The sequence below is a fragment of the Phalacrocorax carbo genome, chromosome Z, assembly GCF_963921805.1.
Source record: "Phalacrocorax carbo chromosome Z, bPhaCar2.1, whole genome shotgun sequence".
Taxonomy (NCBI): domain Eukaryota; kingdom Metazoa; phylum Chordata; class Aves; order Suliformes; family Phalacrocoracidae; genus Phalacrocorax; species Phalacrocorax carbo.
Genome location: NC_087548.1, coordinates 57,441,063 through 57,459,951, shown reverse-complemented (window position 1 = coordinate 57,459,951; position 18,889 = coordinate 57,441,063). Strand labels below are relative to the sequence as shown.

Here is an 18,889-nt window from a genome sequence, read left to right as displayed (position 1 = left end):
ATACACCCTGATAATAACTTTAAGAAATCTGTGCTGCGTTTGGCCAGGATAGAGTTAATTTTCTTCATACTAGCTAGTATGGGGCTACGTTTTGGATTTATACGCGAAACAGTGTTGATAATATAGAGAGGTTTTCATTACTGCTGAGCAGTGCCTACATAGAGTCAAGGTCTATTCTGTTCCTCACCCCACGAGCAAGTGGCTCAAGGTGCTCAAGAATTTGGGAGGGGACACAGCTGGAACAGCTGACCCCAACTGACCATCGGGATATTCCATACTATATGATGTCATGCTCAGCATATTAAGTTTGGGAAACATGGGGAGGATGTTCAGAGTTATGGCAATGGCTTCCCAAAAACCGTTACACATGATGGAGCCCTGCTTTCCTGTAGATGGCTGAACAGCTGCCTGCCATTGGGAACTAGAGAATGAATTCCTTGATTTGCTTTACCTATTAAACTGTATTTATCTCAACTGTGAGTTTTCTCACTTTTACTCTTGCAATTCTCTCCCCCATCCCACTGGGTGAGAGTGAGAAAGCAGCCATGTGGTGCTTCATTACTGGCTGGGTTAAACCACAACATCTCATTTTACTGTGTCATAAAATAAGAATGCTTCAAGATGCAAGCTCAACAGAGTGCAAGCCACTTTGAATATATGAACAACTGTGGACAGAGAAAAATCACACAAAAATCTCACAGGACAGCACTCAAGAGAGATCTGGGTCAATTCTGCAGGGGCTGAATAGTTAACAACTTGGAACACCACCATCAGCAGTACCATGAGACAAGAAGTTTGTAGCAAGCAGCAGTCTATCCTAAAACTGGGAAGCAGGCCAGCCACAGGTGGTCTTTTGAGAGCTGGGTCCTCAGGTGCCTTAGATGTTAGAGTTCTTTCCTGGCTCTTACCGGTCAACAAGAAAAATAAAAATGCTGTCTGCCTCTTCTGTCTCATGGATTTCTAATGCTCAGACCCATTCATAGTATCTGGGGGTGTATACTCCATTATCCTATCAATGCACTGATCAGGAACCACATATTCTTCTACATGCTATGTCTTAAACTCCACTAAAGAAGGAAAGAGTTACAAAGCCCTAACAATAGCCATATCATGATAGCTTTAGTACTGTAAAATTTGTAAAGGTATCTTTTAACAACCTTTTTTCCCTTTAAGTCTTCCAAGCTTTTTTTCCACATTCCATTTCTATCTCCAGAAATTCAAGTTATTGAAGAAATCTAGCCTCTTCCAGCTTATTTCCCATTAGACTTGGGCTATCTCATACCTTTAAGGAGCTTTACTTCAGTAGATCAGTTCCATTTCTTTACTGGCTTATTAACATCTTGACCTAAATGGGAATAAAACTTTCTACATATGGCTACTCAGTTACATATTTCATGATTAATTGTCTTCATCTTTTTAACCTTGTCTTTTACATCAAATTGTAAAGTGATAGGTAGACTTGATGTAAACTTTAGTTCCATTTATACACAGTCAGTTACTGGCCTCTGGGGTGGCATACTATTCCCCAAATTTTTGAAAGAATGGTAGGCTACCGCAAGAATAGCTTTTCAGCCACAGCTGCAAATATTACTGATAATGTCACACATATGTGCAGATTTCCAGCTGTGAAGACAGAGACACAACACAGGTGTTTTTGACAAATTTTGCATCTGCAAAAGCAATGTGAGCCAGTTCAGCTACTGAAATTAGATACGGTCTGGAAAAGGTCGAGAAAGTTCACACCATGGGCCACACAGTATCTGGCATACCAGAAAACAAAATTGTCACAACTTATTACCAGTTGTATGACTGCTTTATAGACACTTATCCTGTAGAATAGATTCTCAAGATTTTGGAGGCATGACTCCAGGAAGGCCACATAATTTTTTGAAAATTTCTAGTTTTCCACCCCCACCTGTAGAAATAACCTCAAAGGCAAATAAGGTATTCCTATTTTGTCAAACACCAAGAGGGGACTGAAGAAGCAGGAAAGATAATCCCTCCTTCCCCACAGCCATAACACAGGAACTTTCAGGAAACACAGCCAGTCCCACCAATACTGCTGTAGGACTTTTATGCCTTGATACTAGATATATACAGAATTAGCAATAAATTTACACAGTAATTTTAATGAACTCAAATTTGAACATTTTGTCTGCATTATCAAGCTTCCTGTGGAAACCACAACACATTTTTAAAAAATTGGTCTTCCAGGTCTTAAAGCTGCTTCTATTAATTTTTGTGGCACTACCTAAAAATATAACTGCTGGATGCCAACTACATTCATGTGACTATCACCGCACATTTCATAGTAACAGCCACTTCTGATGTCACTTTTTCGTTTTAGAGTTACAGCAAATTTAGTATTTTAACTAGATTGTTTAAAGAATACAGAAGTAAACAAGGCTTCCCAAATGCTTATCTCTACTTCACCCTAGGTCTGAACACTGACACCACATGGACTACAGCAGCAGCACCCTAAAGTTGGTGAGCAACATTGTTCAAACAAGTTGAAGATGGACCTCTTGAAAAATTGGCTCAGCAGTTGTAATCAGCAGTCTTAACAGCAAAAAGATGTTGCAGTACTGTGTTTTACAAGATCATATTAATATCCTTAAAATATATAAAGTGTTAAGCATCAGACTAAATGCTAGGAAGACTATAAACCGTTTTTATTTGGTCACTAAATTTTACATAAAATGTGTTAATTCAGTTTAAAAAAAGTCAACACAAAATTCAGTAGTTTGGCTTTTTATTTGTAAAGGATAAAGCATCTCCTCAACTAAAACCAAGTTCTAACAATTCTGAGGGGTCCACAAAGGCTACGTTTACTTACAATTTAATATCAGCAAAAAGATCTGTTAACATTCCAGATTACTGTAGAAAAAGTGTATACCACACTTTTGGCATACAAGATTTGTAACAAGCAAAAAATACCTTGGTTTAAAAGTAATCTCCCTTCCAAATAGGTTTTCATGTTAGTGCACTCTATCTCCGTAGGCTTTACATTTAGAATCCTCTATATACAAAAAGGTACAACAAATTGGTACAGTATTTATTGCAACAAATTAAGGATACCATAATATACACAAATTGTATTAGTCCCCCCAACTTGCATACCCTCTTGCTTCTTATTCCTCCCATGAAGCAGTCTCCTTCTCTGGTTCTAAGATTAAGTTCTTTCACTGAAAGGCACGTACTTCTCTACAACAGAAGAAACAGATGCATTAATCTTAAATGCCCTGTTTCAAGGGGAACTTTAGCCTACATTTTTGAAGGCCAAACGTTACAAAAACCCCACAGAGATATAACATTTTATTATTAAATTTGCCTGTAAAAATTCGTAGTTACCATATTACTGCGAAGCAAAGTGCCACAAAACTCCATCCATTTAAACCTCCCAAATAGAGAGACAGATGACTTACAAAGTAACCCTGGGTTTTTACCATGTTGGATATATATGTAAACTTCCAAGGCCTCTGAATTCCTAGTCAAACTCTGGTAACTCTTGTTAGCATTCCATAACTGGAAAGCTATAAAAAAAGAGAGTAAGTGCTTTTCCTTGTGCCTTGCAGTGCAGCAAGTAGCATGTGTGCAAAGTGATTTAATAAGGATCGTAAACTATTACACCTTTGTACACCTTTGGTACACCTTTGAAAAACAAAGATGTGGTATTAGCATACTGTACCTCAGCTGAAATGTAGGCAAAGTTGCATGGTGAGAAACCAAAGGTTAGAACTTCAAACTTTGACATGTACTAGTATGCTACTGAACAAAATGGCTAAAACATCACATTCATGTCAGATGCCCCACAATGAAGAGGCACAGAGTCTAGTCCCATGGGTGATGACAACAGTGGGAGTACACTTAAATTGCACCTACGTTACAACAGAGGACACCATGGACTTTTTTCATATAGCTCTGAAAGAAAACAGCAACAACGCTTGAAGTAATAACCATATCAGCACACCAGTATACTAACACTGCTATGCTGATTTTAGGAAAGCAGCCAGTTTCTCTGCCTAGCCTTGGAAAAAGTCAAGTAGACTTACCAGCTACCCTAAACAAGACAATAGGGATTTCTAACATATGCATACTGTGCTGTAGAGTATGCACCTTAAGATAAGCTCAATTGTTTAGGTAAAGAAAAATGAAAGCTGAGTGGATACTACCGCAGACTATTAACAAGTCATATAGAAAAAAAAGGAAAAAACTATTTTGTATACAGAACAATACTTATATAATCTGTTGTCCATAACAAGTGTATAGGAACCTACCAGAACATGTAGACTAAAATTTCCTGTAACAGCCTTTAGTTTTTTAGTGCCTTCCATTATGAGTTACGAGGATAAGAAACCTACGAACTGAATAAGCTGACTGTTGACTTGTAGTTAAGCGAACTGCAACTGTGAGTTACTTAAAGGACTAAATTCAAAACCCATTAAAAGCCCTTTGATCCATAATTAGTTGCTTGAAGCCTGACTGCATATTTACGCTACCTTAAAAACCAAACTAACCATACCTCTGAATTACTGCAAATGTCAGGACAAAGTGTAATGACATCTCACGAGAATATCTGAGTATCATTATCAAGTTGTCCTCAGTGACTCTTTGATTACTTATGCATTTTGTACTCCCTTTGATCATTCTTCGTTAAGCAGTGATATGAAGACTGATTACTAAGCTTCAATGCAGATTCAAAAGACTTAGCTGAGACAAGGGGAAAGAAGTCAACTGAAAAAAGCATATTCCCAATTATAGAGTTTTTTTTTTAAAAAAGGTACTCTACATTAGTTTTCAAACTTCCCTCCCAGCAATGTCACTGCTTTGCAAAGTTTGGACAGCATTTTATCAATCTGTTCTGTAACTATGTATGAAGCTCAGCACTGTTTTCCTCCTATATACAAACACAAAAACAAGATAAAAAGTAACTTTTAAAATTTTGAGAACTTCTCCCCCCAGAGAACACAGCAAGCTTTCAATAAACATAAATGGAGTATATTCATATTATTGACTAAGCATAACTGAAGTCCTTGTTTTCTCAAGATTCTAGTATCAAAATCATTCTTTTGACAATTTAAGCACTTACTTTCTGAGCTATCTTGACACAACAGTAATATCTTCTTCCTTTATTATCTATAGTTATTACCTTCTGAAGGTATTACTTCTGATCTGCTTACTTTTCCTCAGCAAGTTAACAGAAACATGTTGAAATTAGGTTTGGTTAGATCAGTCGGTTAGTCCAATACAACTACTTTTCTTCCAGTTTGACTGAGAGGTTGATATTTTCATCTCTTCCGTGAGCAAACATCAAATTTGAGGTCATTTTGCAGCCCTAAAGGGCAGAAATAAAGGTACACCTACACCACAAGTTACATCAGTCTATGTATTTACTCCACACGATGGCATGTTCAAACATTACATGTGACTTCTCTCTCGACTTTTTCTGGGCTCTTTAGACTTGGATCAAAACATCGCATATTGCTTTACCAGCTGAACCTAATGCTTTTAAAAATCAAATACTACTTATCCTGCAGAAGTTATTTCATCAACAAGATACCACAGTGTGTGTGGAACTGTATCTATTAAAATAAATACTTGATTTATCTTGCAATAGCTATGCCATCAGCTAAATGAAACACTACTGAAGTATTCAAACTGTTTGTACCATATGTCATCCAAAGGACTGTTTCTAAAATGGTCTGTATCAGTAATCTACTTTCAGATACTTCCAAATTGCCTGGTATAGATGAACAAAATGATTTTTTCTGCAGTACTTCAAGAGGGGCTGAGTATCTGAAAATTAGGACAGAGTTTTTTTGGTGTGGTTTTTTGTTTTGGCCTTCTTTTTTCTAACTACATCACTAATAATGTGAATTTTTTTGTGTTTAGCACAGTTTAGGGCAAGTGCAGTTCAAAGGCTGCTGTCTATAGTTATAAAGAATTTGCTTTAATGCAAGTTAATTTCTTAATCATAAACCAAATTAATTTCCATCACAGAACTACAGAAAGTGTAGTGGCAAACACATTAATTTGGGACATAATTTGACAAAATCCACATTGGGACCAGAGGTAGGGCAATCACTTCATTAAGTATGAGTTTCCAAGATAAATTTTGAAGGGGAATGAATAGATTATGCTCTACCTGATTGAATAACCATGATAGAAATATATAGGATCCTTGGAACAGCCCTGTTTAGATTTTAGAAGTTCTCACGTTTGTCTCTTTAGATTGATAGGCAGTTAACAAGCATATATATAACCCAGCATCACCCTAGCATGTTTGTATGGCAAAAAGGGGAGGTAAAATAAAAATAAGGACATTAGTCTAAAACATACTTTTCTTACTTTTTTTCATTTTTGTTTTGTCCTTAAACATCCTGTCAGGGACAATAATCAAATATCCAAGAACAAAATAACAGATATAAACCAGATAAGAGTAGTATCTATCTGCTTTACATACTTTGGTTACTCCATAAGCGGCTACAAGACTATGATTGCAAAATGGATTTCTAACAATTTAAAATGACTGTGCGTATTAGATACTCCTACAACAAAATAGTAGAATGGAATTTTTTTCTCCCTCATTGAATGACATTGATGTGTTCAGAAATGTACAGGGGGGGAAAAAATCAGAAGTCAGTCCTCTGGAAACCTTTGATATTATTTTAGTGAACTTCCCCTCTCAGGTTTTCATTGCTTCTATTTTAAGGTACACTAAGAAGTTTAAAGAAACAGACACAATCACTTTGACACTTTGGGGTGGTTTTGTAGCTTCAGACTTCAAGAATACAATATTGTTAATCTTAATAAACAGTAATCTTCAAATTAGGAATTTTAGATCTATCTGTAGAATGTGAATTAAGTCTAGACAGCAACCTACTAAGGTGAAAGAGTAGGGTTAAAAGATGTATGCTGCCATTTCAGTGTCTGGAAAGCTTAACATAATCCCCCCAAAATTTCCAAAATAGGTAAATTGGAAGTTATAATAAGCAGTTGAAAAATTCAGAACACCTACTTACATGCATAAGACATTTTTCAATAATACTTATTAACACAGCCTTCTCTGCACTAGAAGACACAGTGCACCTATTTAATATGTTAATGGTATAGTCCCTTTAGATAAAATAGTGCTCAAAGCATTATCAGCTCCTTGAAGCTTAACAACAAATACAGCCATGGTAAATCTCCAAATAAGCATATAAGAGTATGAAGTAAGCTCTATAACACGAATACAACAATAGTGTTTTTAATTGTATAATACTGTTTGTTAATGATGACTAGCCACATTATCATGATACTCCTGTAAATAAACATTTATGGGGAAGTATCATGTTAACCGGTCATCAAATACCTCGAAGTCTAATAAGCATGCTGAGTTACAAGAGAACTTAAGACTAGGAAAGACATCAAGGGAATTCCTGGATATAATATGACAATTACCTTGTGCATAATAGACCTAATTTATACCAGAGCAAGTAGTAACATGGGTAACCATAAGTGCCACAAGACTCTCTAATACAGAGGAGCAGTAAGTGGAGATATTCCAACTAGCTTTTTCTAATGTATGGGGGAGAGAAAAGGGAAAGAGTGACTTTAACTTATGAAAAAAATTTAATCTGAAAGATTCCTCCTAAGAGACAAAGTTAGAAAATATTTAACCTTCCACTTCAAGTTCCCAAACTACACTCAAAGCTGTTTCCTAATAAACAGCAGAACATCTGACTTACTACTCCAATACTTTTAATTCAAGACATCATGTACTTGCATTTGTTGAATTGTTTTGCTTGAGACTTTAATTCAGTTTCACATTAGTGTCGAATCAATTACTTGCTGTGACTGCCAGAATTCATTATTTAATCTCTTCCGATACTTGACAGTAGGCCTCACCATGACAATTCTATTCATTTTTTTTTTACTGTCTTTGCATGTGCAGTGTGATGGCATTAATAGGGAACTGGGGTTTTTTTTAGGTTTGAAGTGCATAAGTTTAAATTTGAATTGACCATAATGTTTAAGTGTAAGGACAATAAGGAAATACAACAAAATTTTCATGTATCTACATAGTTTCAGAGAGCGACTTAAGAATATGAATCTTTCTGTGCAGCAGTACCAACTAACTGCTGACTACTTTAGCAACAAGAAAGCAGAATGAAGCTGCTGGAAACAGGACTCATAGGAGAGAACATACAGGAAAAATTGAGAAGCCTCCAAAAGAAAATAAAATAAAATAAGAGAAAGGTAAAAGCTAGCTGTTGACTTTAACATAAGCTTCAATAATGACACTGTATTTGTAACAAAAATATCCTACCTTCCTCTCCATTTCTCTGGAACTCACATGCTGAAGACAAACGGTGTTTATCTTCTTGCCCACTAAATTCTTGCCCATTTAAAATTCAAGTGATCTTGACATCCCTTCTCCAACTACATGCATATGAAACACAGTAGTGAGCTTTCTCAGTGAAACTGCTTATCACCCATACTCCTTCACTTCTATTTCTAGAAGTACATTCAGCTTCTATATACAAACCTTCGAGGATGATTGGCATCAAACAGTGTTGTATCATCATCATCATCGTCTTGCTCTAATGGAGTCAGCTCCATGTTTTCTATGTTTGTATCCAAAACTCCGTATCTTCGGGTTTTTCTGTTTCGCCTTCTGAGCCTGAAATGTATTTTAAAACATTTAAGTTCCATAAATTTTTCTCTACTTTCTATTCCAACAATGTAAGAGAGCTACCCCTTAAAATACAGCTATATTGATACTTATAATAACTTTTTTAAATTTAGTATATGTAAAATGTACACACTTAGCTCTGTGAAATTCAGGGGTCAGACAATTCTCAGTGTCAAGAGTTTACATGAAATGTAAACTCAAGAATGTCACCTGTAGTTTTGCACAGAATTACGGTAGTGAATACAAAAAGTCTATACAGGCTAAATGCAAGAGCCAGGTAAAAATACATGCAAAAGCATACTTCCTGCAGATCGTACAATGAGAAAAAAAATGTCTTGCAATATACTCTCTATGTGTTTTAAATGTCCAGCAGATTAGAGAGAAATTCAACAAAATTATAGCAGAGATGTAAGACAAGTCATTTGTGTCATTGAAACTTTTTATTATCATTTGTGAAGACACTTATAGCTATCAAATTAAAAACGTTGTTTATAATTACAGTTTGGAATAAGAAAGAATTTGTAGAGTCAACGTCTTGTATGCTTCACAAAATGTGGAAGGAAGAGGCAGTGATTCTTATTTCAGGATTAAGGCACAGTGCTTATCACAGATGAACACACTGTTTGCATCTGCTTTTCTCATTTCCTGTGGCCTTTCTGCATGGGCCTGTGTTCCACATAAGCCCCATGTACATAGAACTGTTCTGGTTGGTTTTGCAGAGCTACTTCTATATGCCTCGAATATGCTTTACTCAAGTCTTTGAGGATCAGGAACTCAGATCACTAGCCACTCAGCAAACACTATGCAAACAAATCTGTTTACAAAATGCTGACAGAGTCACTTTCTGCTACTGTATACTAGCTAACAGCAGTGACATGAAAGCTATTGGACTTAAAAAAGCCCCTGCTTTCTAGATTTAGTGCTAAACTCAAAGGTGATACTAGCTCTTCCTTTTAGAAACTCCAGAATTTACAAACCCGAGCTAGGTGCCTAAGAAAGTTGTTTACAACATTCAGAAACTTCAATACTGGATATTTCAGAGCTTATAATAAAAAAAGATTACGTATAATATACACTGCTACTATAGTGTGTACTAACATACTATGTACAGTATACTATAATTGTACTGAGCGTAATCACCTCTGCCCCACACAGAAGCACCACTTTAACCACCTTGTATGATATATCAAATACAATATTGAGACCATCAGCTTCAGATTCTGTCCTGAATAGATTCTTAAGGAATTTTCTTTTATGCAACTTGGAAAAGCATTCACCTTTTCACACCAGGGCAACTTTGAAAGAACACACAGCAGCATCCAGTCTTGGTTTATACTATACTCCAGTGAATTAGACCTCCATTTGGAATTGCGAAGCAAATGTAACCTTGTTAGGATGGGAAGGGTATAAAATACATACCTTTCTTCAAAGTGCTCCAACTTCTGATGTTATAAAAAGAAATTATCAGCTTGATCATTTCCTCCACCCTCAACTATGATTTGAAATAGCAGCAACTGTTGTGCCAGGGATTTAAGTGCTTTCATACAACTTAAAGTACCTAACTCTATTGTATAACGCTAAGGCTAGTAACAAAGACGCAAATTTCACCTTTCGGTTCAAGACAAAGTTCCTCCCATTTTCTTCCTTCATTTCATTTGGCCTTTAGTCCTCAAGATAGAAAGAGGTTGTATACTCCAAAGCACCAAGCAGAAGAAAACTAAAACTTTAAGACGGAAGTGTGATTAAAAATATGGTTGTTTCATACATATTGTGTTGTTTTGTTTTCACTGAAGTCACTAAGCAACTAGCACTAAGACAAGGACTCCTGGGTGTTCTAACAGACTAGAAATTATTTTGAACACAAATAAAGTAGGAAATGAAGGAGAGGCAGTTCATGCTATTTGTATAGTCAATACTTCTGTCAATCTCACTACACCCTTTACATTTTTTATTCAATGGGGTAAAAAGGAAAGTGTCGCTACTGTGAGTCGAGAATAACCTAGAACAGCAAATGTCCAGATTGCATGTAATGCAAAAAAAATTAAAAAATCTTACCATAATGCTGGCACAAATTTATAGATTTAAATGAATGCTGTTGAAAAAGGGATGAAAGAATTACTTGTGATGTGAGAACTTTCTCTATATGCAGATTAGTCAAAAGACTAAAGCTAAAAGGATACTGGATAGGCTTACACAGCATACATGTATGGACATAACTATAACACTAGACCAGTGTCATTAGTGTTAACAAAAACTAGCTCAAAACCTTTTACCCTGTGACTCTTAGGAAGAAAACCTAGGACAAAATCCCAATTTCATTAAAGTCAGTAGCACTTTCTATGCCTCTTATGAGCTTAACATAATAATAATTATTATGGGATTAAATTTTCATCTTTGTAATTACTACAGATACCTTGGGGTCTAATAAGATAAAGTTATGAAAACAGATTTAGAAGGATATAAAAAGTTAATATTATATTTCACATGTTCAGACCCAATCCTCCCTCAAATACAGCTAGCAGCAGCAGAGGAATCCACATGCAAATATGAATATTATCTGTCTAACATCATAGATGGCATAGATAATAGACCGTTAAACCAAGAGGATAGCGAAGTAAGAGAAACCTAAGAAAAATTAGTGTAAAAAAACCAAAGACAATATGCTAAGAAAATGAGAACTGAAGCAAAACAACAGGTCAAGTTTAAAGAACATCCAGTGACTAGAGAGGCATAAAACTGCAAGGGACCTGGGAGGGTGGGAAGAGTTAGAAAACCCCACAGAGTAAGGTAAAAAACCAGTCACTACATGACATTTGACCTCCTTTGGCGGGGCATATAATTCCAAAACTGACTGCTGACAGAAATCTCAGAATCTGAGTCAACTCATGCAGTTAAATGTTTAGCTTAGATACCAGAACTTCCTTGTACAAAAAGGTACTCTCAATTACATATCCATAAGTTCTTTGAATGCTCATCTAGTATATCAAATACAAACCTCTTCTGAACACATCTGCACCAAAGAATGGCAGAATAATCACTTAAAAGCAAAAAGCAACAGAGCAACGTATATCTACATGAAATATTTTTCATTTTTACACAAAGTTTTGACCACTCATTGATTTAGTTTTGTGTATCAACACATTGGTAAGGTTTATCTTAAGAAACTGTGGTATTTTCAGTGTCAAATACTACTTAGAAGAGGCAAACTTCCTTCAAGCTACAAGACATTTCAAACACAATTCTTACCTGAATCTGATACCAAGTAAAAGGGTTACAGCAATACTTGCCCTTAATTCTAACCAGAAAATTAATTTAGCATAATAATTGTGTAAATTTTTTTTTTCCAAGGACCTTTCCATATATTTTCTATGTAGACCATAATGTTGTAGGATTTGTAGGATATGGGCTGCTTATAAGCTGATACAACTTAAACAGTCTCCAAGTAACAGTTCACCTTCTTTTAGGAAAATCCTAAACAAAGGAAATGTAAACGTAGCCTGAAACAACCTACTCTGTCCTTGACTGCACCAGAAAGAAAAAAAACACTGCATGCTTTGGAGAAAAACCTAGCCAAACAAAAAGAAAGTCGATTTTTGGTTTTCTGCTCAAATGAGATGGCTTTTCAATGCTAATAATCACACAGAGAAGCTAGCTCTATTCATCAAGTCTGTAAATGCTTTCTCAGAATTTCAAGACTTCCTCATTCTACTGTCATATGACTCCACTCCACGCAAATTCAAGAAACTTAAATTAAATTTAAAAGACTGTGATAAAACCATATTGTTTTAGTGCCATGAGTGAAGTCCCACTCTAGGAGCATTATCAGCAATATCTTTCAAGAAAAGATGACTGACGAATACAACGGCACTGGTGTAACAGAATTATTTAGATTAATAAAAGTTTGACCAGGACTTATATATATACAATTTCTATAATGATTAAAAATGTCATATATGGCATATTCATTACAAACTGCAAGCTTACCATAAATATCTCTAAATGCCAAAAAGAAACGTTAGCGCAAAATGATGTTTTCCTGTAGTCTTTTCTACCTACGTAAGAGGAGAACAAGCAAGCTATATCACACTATCCTAATTTGTCTAGGTGTAAAGTACTACCCTTGCTGCAAGCCACAAACACTTTAAACAAGATTAGTTCAATAAAGTAGCAAATGCTAATCACTGTCTTTTTCGGTAAAGTGTCTTTCTACTAGAAAAACTTACTTTTTACTGTTAGTAAGCTCTACAATAAACCAACCTACTCAACTCATCACCCTTCAGCTTCACAATATTTTAGAGGATTCTTAGTAGTATGTGCCAAGGAAATTGCAGTTCTCCCATCACCTCAACCTACAGATAAGTCTTATTTATGGGCCAGTATATGCCTTCTCAAATGTGAAACATGGATTTCTTGCTCAATAGTTCCAAAGACAGACTACTTTGAAATCGGTGGATAAGTTATGGCAAGTATAGTTCAACAAAAGTATCATGGAAGAGTTCAATAACTGTCTGTGTGACAGAACTAAGTTCTATCCACCCCAGAATTGACCCAGTGCTGGGAAAGTTCCAATCTAAAGTTTTCTCATACCTTCTGCTACAATATATGGGCTAGTTAATTCACATTCTCCCTTAAAACATATTTTTAACTAAAAATGAGCTATGTTTGTTACAAAAGTATTCTTACGAAGCTTTTACTTGAAGCTAACTGAGCTTTTCTTCTGTGAAAGGCATGCATGAACTTCAGATTTCACACGTGTGAAGAACATTCAGTAATCACCATTCAAAAGGCTTATAAATAACTTCCTAGAATTTTATTTTAAATTAAAATCATAATATACAATTCGTACTGAAACATAGTTTTGATACCTTACTTAGCACGCCAAATTATGTAGCACACTTTTCTCTAAAAAGAGGAAAAGCTATTTCACCTCATCTGCTACACCCGTTTTCTCATCACCTCAGAAAGACTGACGATCTAAGGGCATGCATTTCTAAGGCATGCATACATAAATATGAAGTTAGACCTTTGCCTGCAACAGGCTTTAAGTTAAAAAAACCATAACTCTCCACAGTTATACAGAGAAAAACCAAATAGATTTATGAATTGTAACCTTAGACTTTCTACGCATCATGAAGGGCAATCACACATGAGAATTTATGTAAGTATCAAAACTAAGACAGAAAAAAGGCAATAAAACTACACCGGTAGACTGAAGAAGGCATTGCTGGATCTCAGTTTTCTTACTCCTAGCTCTGATGGATCTGCTGTATGATCTTGGTGCTATATACTTTGTTCTCTGCAAATCTTCTGTTACAAAAGCATTTTCATATATACCTCAATAAAAACCCATAAAATCCCAAAACTTCTATTGCAGTTGGCAGAATTAGCTATTGCAGCAAAACAAGCTTTTGTAAGCAAGACCTCCACTCCAACGGACTAGAAAAGACTAAGACTTCACTACAATAAAAACTCTTTTCACCAACGTGATTGGAGAAAACCAAAAACCAGTAATAGCAGCAACAGAAAAAAACCCAAAACCTTTCTTACTGTGAGAGTAGTAAAACACAGGAACATGTTGCCCAGAGAGGCTGTGGAATCTGCATCATCAGAGATACTCAAAACTCAACTGGAAAATTGCTGAGCAACCTCTTGTAGGTGACCCTGCTGCGAGCAGGAAATTGGACTAGACAATCTCCAGAGCTACCTGCCAGCCTCTGCCACTCTGATTGTCCATTTCAGTTATCACAACTATCAACAATCCCTCCCAAACTAAGCTTCTTGGTGTACTAGAAGAGCAGCTGCACACAGCCCAACCTTTATAATAAGTAGGTTCAAACAAGTTCCCATACACAGCTATTAATTAAGAAATTAAGATTATTTTTTCCTGACAGAGAAATGTTATCATTAGCAGTATCACTCAAGAAGGTCAATGTGAGATTGCTGCAGTTTACATAACCATTCCCAACCAAAATTCATCTCCTATGTGGACAAAAGATAAATGTTAGCCTCATTAGCAAAGTTATATCAGCTTGCATGAGATTTTCTTGAAAATGTGTTTTCAGGGCACTGTCTTCAAAGAAAGTCATATCGTGCTGAAAACAAAAACTTCATAATTTTATCAGAATGTGTAAAATTTATAGAGGAAGAGATTGCTACTCTCCTGAATCAGGCAAAGCTTTGGCTACATGTATCTCAAGAATGAGTTACTAGATTTTCCAGGTGAAGTCTTTACCAGATCTTGAAATATGTTTTTATTTTAAAATTGCAGATCTTTCCTGTGAATAAATGAAGTTGAAGGGTGTGCATATATTAAGCAGGAATAAAACAGAATATTTCAATTGGGAGGGACGTACAATGATCATCTGGTCCAACTACCTGTCCCCTTCAGGGCTAGCCAAAAGTTAAAGTTAAAGCATGCTATTAAGTCCAAATCCTCTTAAACACCAGCAGGCTTAGGGCATTGACCACTTCTCTAGGAAGCCTTTCCAGTGTCGGTAAAGAAATGTTTCCCAAAGTCATGCCTAAACTTCCCCTGTCACAGCTTGGAGCCATTCCTAGGAATCCTGTCACTGGATCCCTGGGGAGAAGAGACCAGTGCCTCCCTCTCCTCCTCAGGAAGCTATAGAGAGCAATGAAGTCACCCCTTAGTCTCTTTTTCTCCAAACCCAGAGTCCTTCACCACTCCTCACAGGACATGCCTTCCAGCCCTTCCACCAGCTGCGTTGCCCTCCTCTGGATGCATTCAAGGACCTGAACATCGTTTATAAATAATGGGGCCCAGAACTGCACACAACACTCAAGGTGAGGCCGCACCAATGCTAAATATAGCAGGATAATCACCTCTTTTGACTGGCTGGCTGTGCCTGTGTTTGATGCTCCCCACGATGCAGTTTGCCCCTCTCGGCTGCCAGGGCACACTGTTGACTCATGTTGAGCCTGCTGTCAAATAGCACCTACAGGTTGACAGGGCTGCTCTCCAGTCACTTCTCTTTCAAGTTATACTTGTTTCTGGCATTACTCTATCCTAAGGTGCGGAATCCAGCTTTTGCACTTGTTAAATTTCATCCCATTAATCCTTTCCCAATGCTCCAATCTCTCTAGATCCCTCTGCAAGGCTCCTTGCCCCTCAACAGCACCTCCCAGTTTGGTATCATCATCAAACTTACTAATGGTGCATTCAAGTCCTGCATCCAGATCATTGATAACTATATTGAACACGACTGGCCCTAGAATTGAGCCCTAACGAACACCGCTGGTGACTGGTCACCAGACCAGAACTCCAAATCCAACAGGCTTCTGTTAGGACCAACTGGAACACTGAGAAGTTCTCTTGCCAATTTTCACTTACTGAAACAATTACGCCAATTCCTTTAAGACATGGTATCATCAAGATACACATTCTAATGAGAGTAAGATTGAAGGCTGCTCAAAAGTGACCTGTAAGAGCGATGGAACAATTAGGATACTTTGGTTTACTTGGACTGCATGTCTTCGTAAGTGCCCCACACAGACCACTGTCTTTCAACCACCTTTCTGGAATAAATGGTGAAGATACTGGACACACTAACACCAGCAGATTTAACTACAATGAAAAGTACATAAAGAACCCACTGAATAATGAATGTGCTTTATGCTTAATCACACATTTGGGCCTTGCCCAGAAGAGTTCACAGTTTAAGCTTGAGAGAGAGTAAGTAAAACTGCATGGACAAGAGACAGTGGCAAACACTGTAATTAACTAAAAAAGCACACATAGTTATGCAGTCAATAGTTTCTGTGAGAAACTGGTAGTGCAACATTTTTAAGGGCCCTTTTCTTAAGAAAGCATGAAATAGAGAAGCTTCCTGAAAAACAAAGCACAAAAGAAATATGTTTAGACAGACAAATTTGGTAGTTCAGCAAGGCAGAAGTTTGAAAATGGGACAAAAATAACCCACAGAATGCACAAAATTAAATTCAGGTGGACCGATGGATGTCAGTAGCGACAAGTCCACTTGAAGAGAGCAGGAGGGGGCCAGGAACGGCCGGACACCGATGAGCCGCATCACTGCTGCGAGCGGGGCCCGCCCGAGCGCCTTCCCCGCGGCCGCGGCGGGGCGGGCGGCACCAGGCGCTTCCCAGAGGCCTCAGCTAGCGGCGCCCTCCGCAAGCAGCCGAGGCGGGCCCAGGCGGGCGCCGAAGAGAGCCCGGCAGCCAACGCCAGCAGCCAGGCCCGGCGCAGCGCTGGCGGGAGTCGGGCCGGCCCCGGCCCCTCGGCGGCCGCGCTGCCGCTCCACGGCAGCCTAGAGGCGGCGGCAGCGCCTCCCCCGCCCGCCCCCGCTGCAGCGCTCTCGCCGCCGCGGCCCCCGCCCTCACCGCACGGTCCGGATCACGAAGTAGACGATGAGGGCGGCGCTGGCCAGCACCAGCACGGACAGGGCGCGCTGGGTCATGGGCTGGCCCTGCTCGGGCGGCGCCGACACCTCGGCCAGGCGGCTGCTGCTTCGCGTGACGCCGCCGCTGGCCACCTCCGTGGGGCGCGGGGAGGCGGTGGCGGCTCTCCGGGCAGGAAGAGTCGCCGCCGTTGCCTCCCCGCAACGGGCAGCCAACAGCAGCCCCGCCAGGAGCCAGGGCAGCAGCGGCGGCGGCCACATAGCGCCCTCTCCTCCTGCCCGGGTCTGGACCCGGCCCCCGCAGCCGCCCGGCGCGGCCCAAGTGCGGCCGGGCCCTGCCGCCGTGTGGCCGCCGGAAGCGGAAGCGCTCATCGCCCGGCGTTGCCATGGAAGCGCCGGCGAGCAGCGCGCCCCACTCCCGGCTGCGGTCACGTGGTGCGGGGCGGGGTGGCGGTTGCCCAGGCGCGGCGCCGCGGCAGGCAGCTCGCTCTCCTCCCGCCGCCCCGCTGGGCGCCCGCCGGCGGCTGCAGCTGATGCGCGTGTGGCTGAGCCCCCAGCTGCCGGGCCGCGCGGCGCGGGTGGCTGGGCCGCTGGGTGGGTGGTTCGCGCGCGGGGGCGGGGCTGGCTGGCTGGCTGGGTGGGGCGCGCGTGGGGGCGGGGCTGCAGGCGGTGGCACGCGCTGCTGCCTGCTGTACCTTCGGCCTGCCGGGCGGCGCGCGGGCGGTCGGAGCGCGGGGTCGCTGTTGTCGGTCAAGCTCGTGAGGGACGTTGGCTGCCTCGGTTGTGAGGGCCAGGCGACAGGAGTCTGGTGGTGAGGCACCAGATCTGCGATCTGCTGCTCGGCTTTTCCTGCATTAAGCCTTTACGTGAAATGGTTAAGAAAAGGCAAGGAAAAGGAGGCTTTGGAAAATACTAGGGCCTGAACACTTCGACTGCAGTTTTTCCTTCAGTGGAGTTCAAATAGCGGAAAGATCGGGAAAGCGGTTGTGTCTCAGCAGACCACAAAGACAGGCAGTGGAGCAGTCGGTACGCTACGAAGCTGGCGGACGTTCCTGAACCAGGGAGACAGGACCCTGACTTAGGGCAATGCTTTGTACAGGGTGACTCTGCCATGATGTTTATTGTGCTAACGTCACGTGTGCCTTAAGTAAATGCCGTTCCGGTAGGGTAATCCTTTAATCATTAGAGTCCATTATCAGATTATTTTCTTTGGCGTCTTTTCTGTGAACAGTAAACTACAGCAAGGCTCTCAGGAGTCAGATGGGCACATAGAAGAGGGAATCCATGCCGCCAGTGAGCTCTTGTTCATTTGTCGCAGTGTAGGAGGAAATGGATTTATTTGCCAGAGTACCAAAGAAGCCTTGTACGGTAATATTTCTGCAGTTGAAGTAACATGGGTAACAACCAGATTTTGTACATGAGCAGACTTATTTTGATATCCCAGAGGCCTAAAACTTTTCGGTTCGTCACTTGTATTGGGTCATGTAAAATCACATATAGATAATTTCAACAGTGATTAGTTAATAAACTATTAACAAGTTTAGCTGTTAACTGGAAAAACAAGTTCAAGGTCTTGTGTTGCACAACAGTGAGGCAGAATTTGGAAAGGGTGAAACTGATTTAAGTAATATGTGTGCCATTTAACTGCTATCTGCATGCCTTCCCCTTGAAAAATCATGGTCCTTTTCATGGGAATACTGTTTCAGATGCTTTGAACAACAATTTTTGGTGAAACTGCTGAAGGGAGCATGTGAGTAAACTTTCTTGATAGCTTTTTCCACGCTTCATAATTTTGATAGAGTTTGACTGATTCGGGTCCCCCCATCAGACTTCTTCCCCA

The 18,889-nt window shown here is 39.6% G+C and overlaps 1 protein-coding gene across 1 annotated transcript; it reads right to left on the bottom strand.

Moving 5' to 3' along the window:
• Positions 1-2,735: 2,735 nt before the first annotated feature.
• Positions 2,736-17,532, bottom strand: FAM174A (family with sequence similarity 174 member A). Its single transcript, XM_064437785.1, has 3 exons — positions 17,033-17,532; positions 8,531-8,665; positions 2,736-3,204 (listed from the first exon to the last, which is right to left on the bottom strand). The coding sequence occupies exons 1-3, from the start codon at positions 17,419-17,421 to the stop codon at positions 3,183-3,185; spliced, it is 546 nt and encodes a 181-aa protein (XP_064293855.1). The 5' UTR covers positions 17,422-17,532; the 3' UTR covers positions 2,736-3,182.
• Positions 17,533-18,889: the final 1,357 nt, after the last annotated feature.

Bases quoted from the DNA above. Each gene is read 5' to 3' on its own strand.
- FAM174A (XM_064437785.1), bottom strand. From the start codon at position 17,421: ATGAGCGCTTCCGCTTCCGGCGGCCACACGGCGGCAGGGCCCGGCCGC. The intron at 8,666-17,032 runs GTGAGGGCGGGG...AATACATTTCAG, and splicing joins TTCGTGATCCGGACCGTGCG to GCTCAGAAGGCGAAACAGAA. The intron at 3,205-8,530 runs GTTTGTATATAG...CTTCTGTTGTAG, and splicing joins GATGCCAATCATCCTCGAAG to AGAAGTACGTGCCTTTCAGT.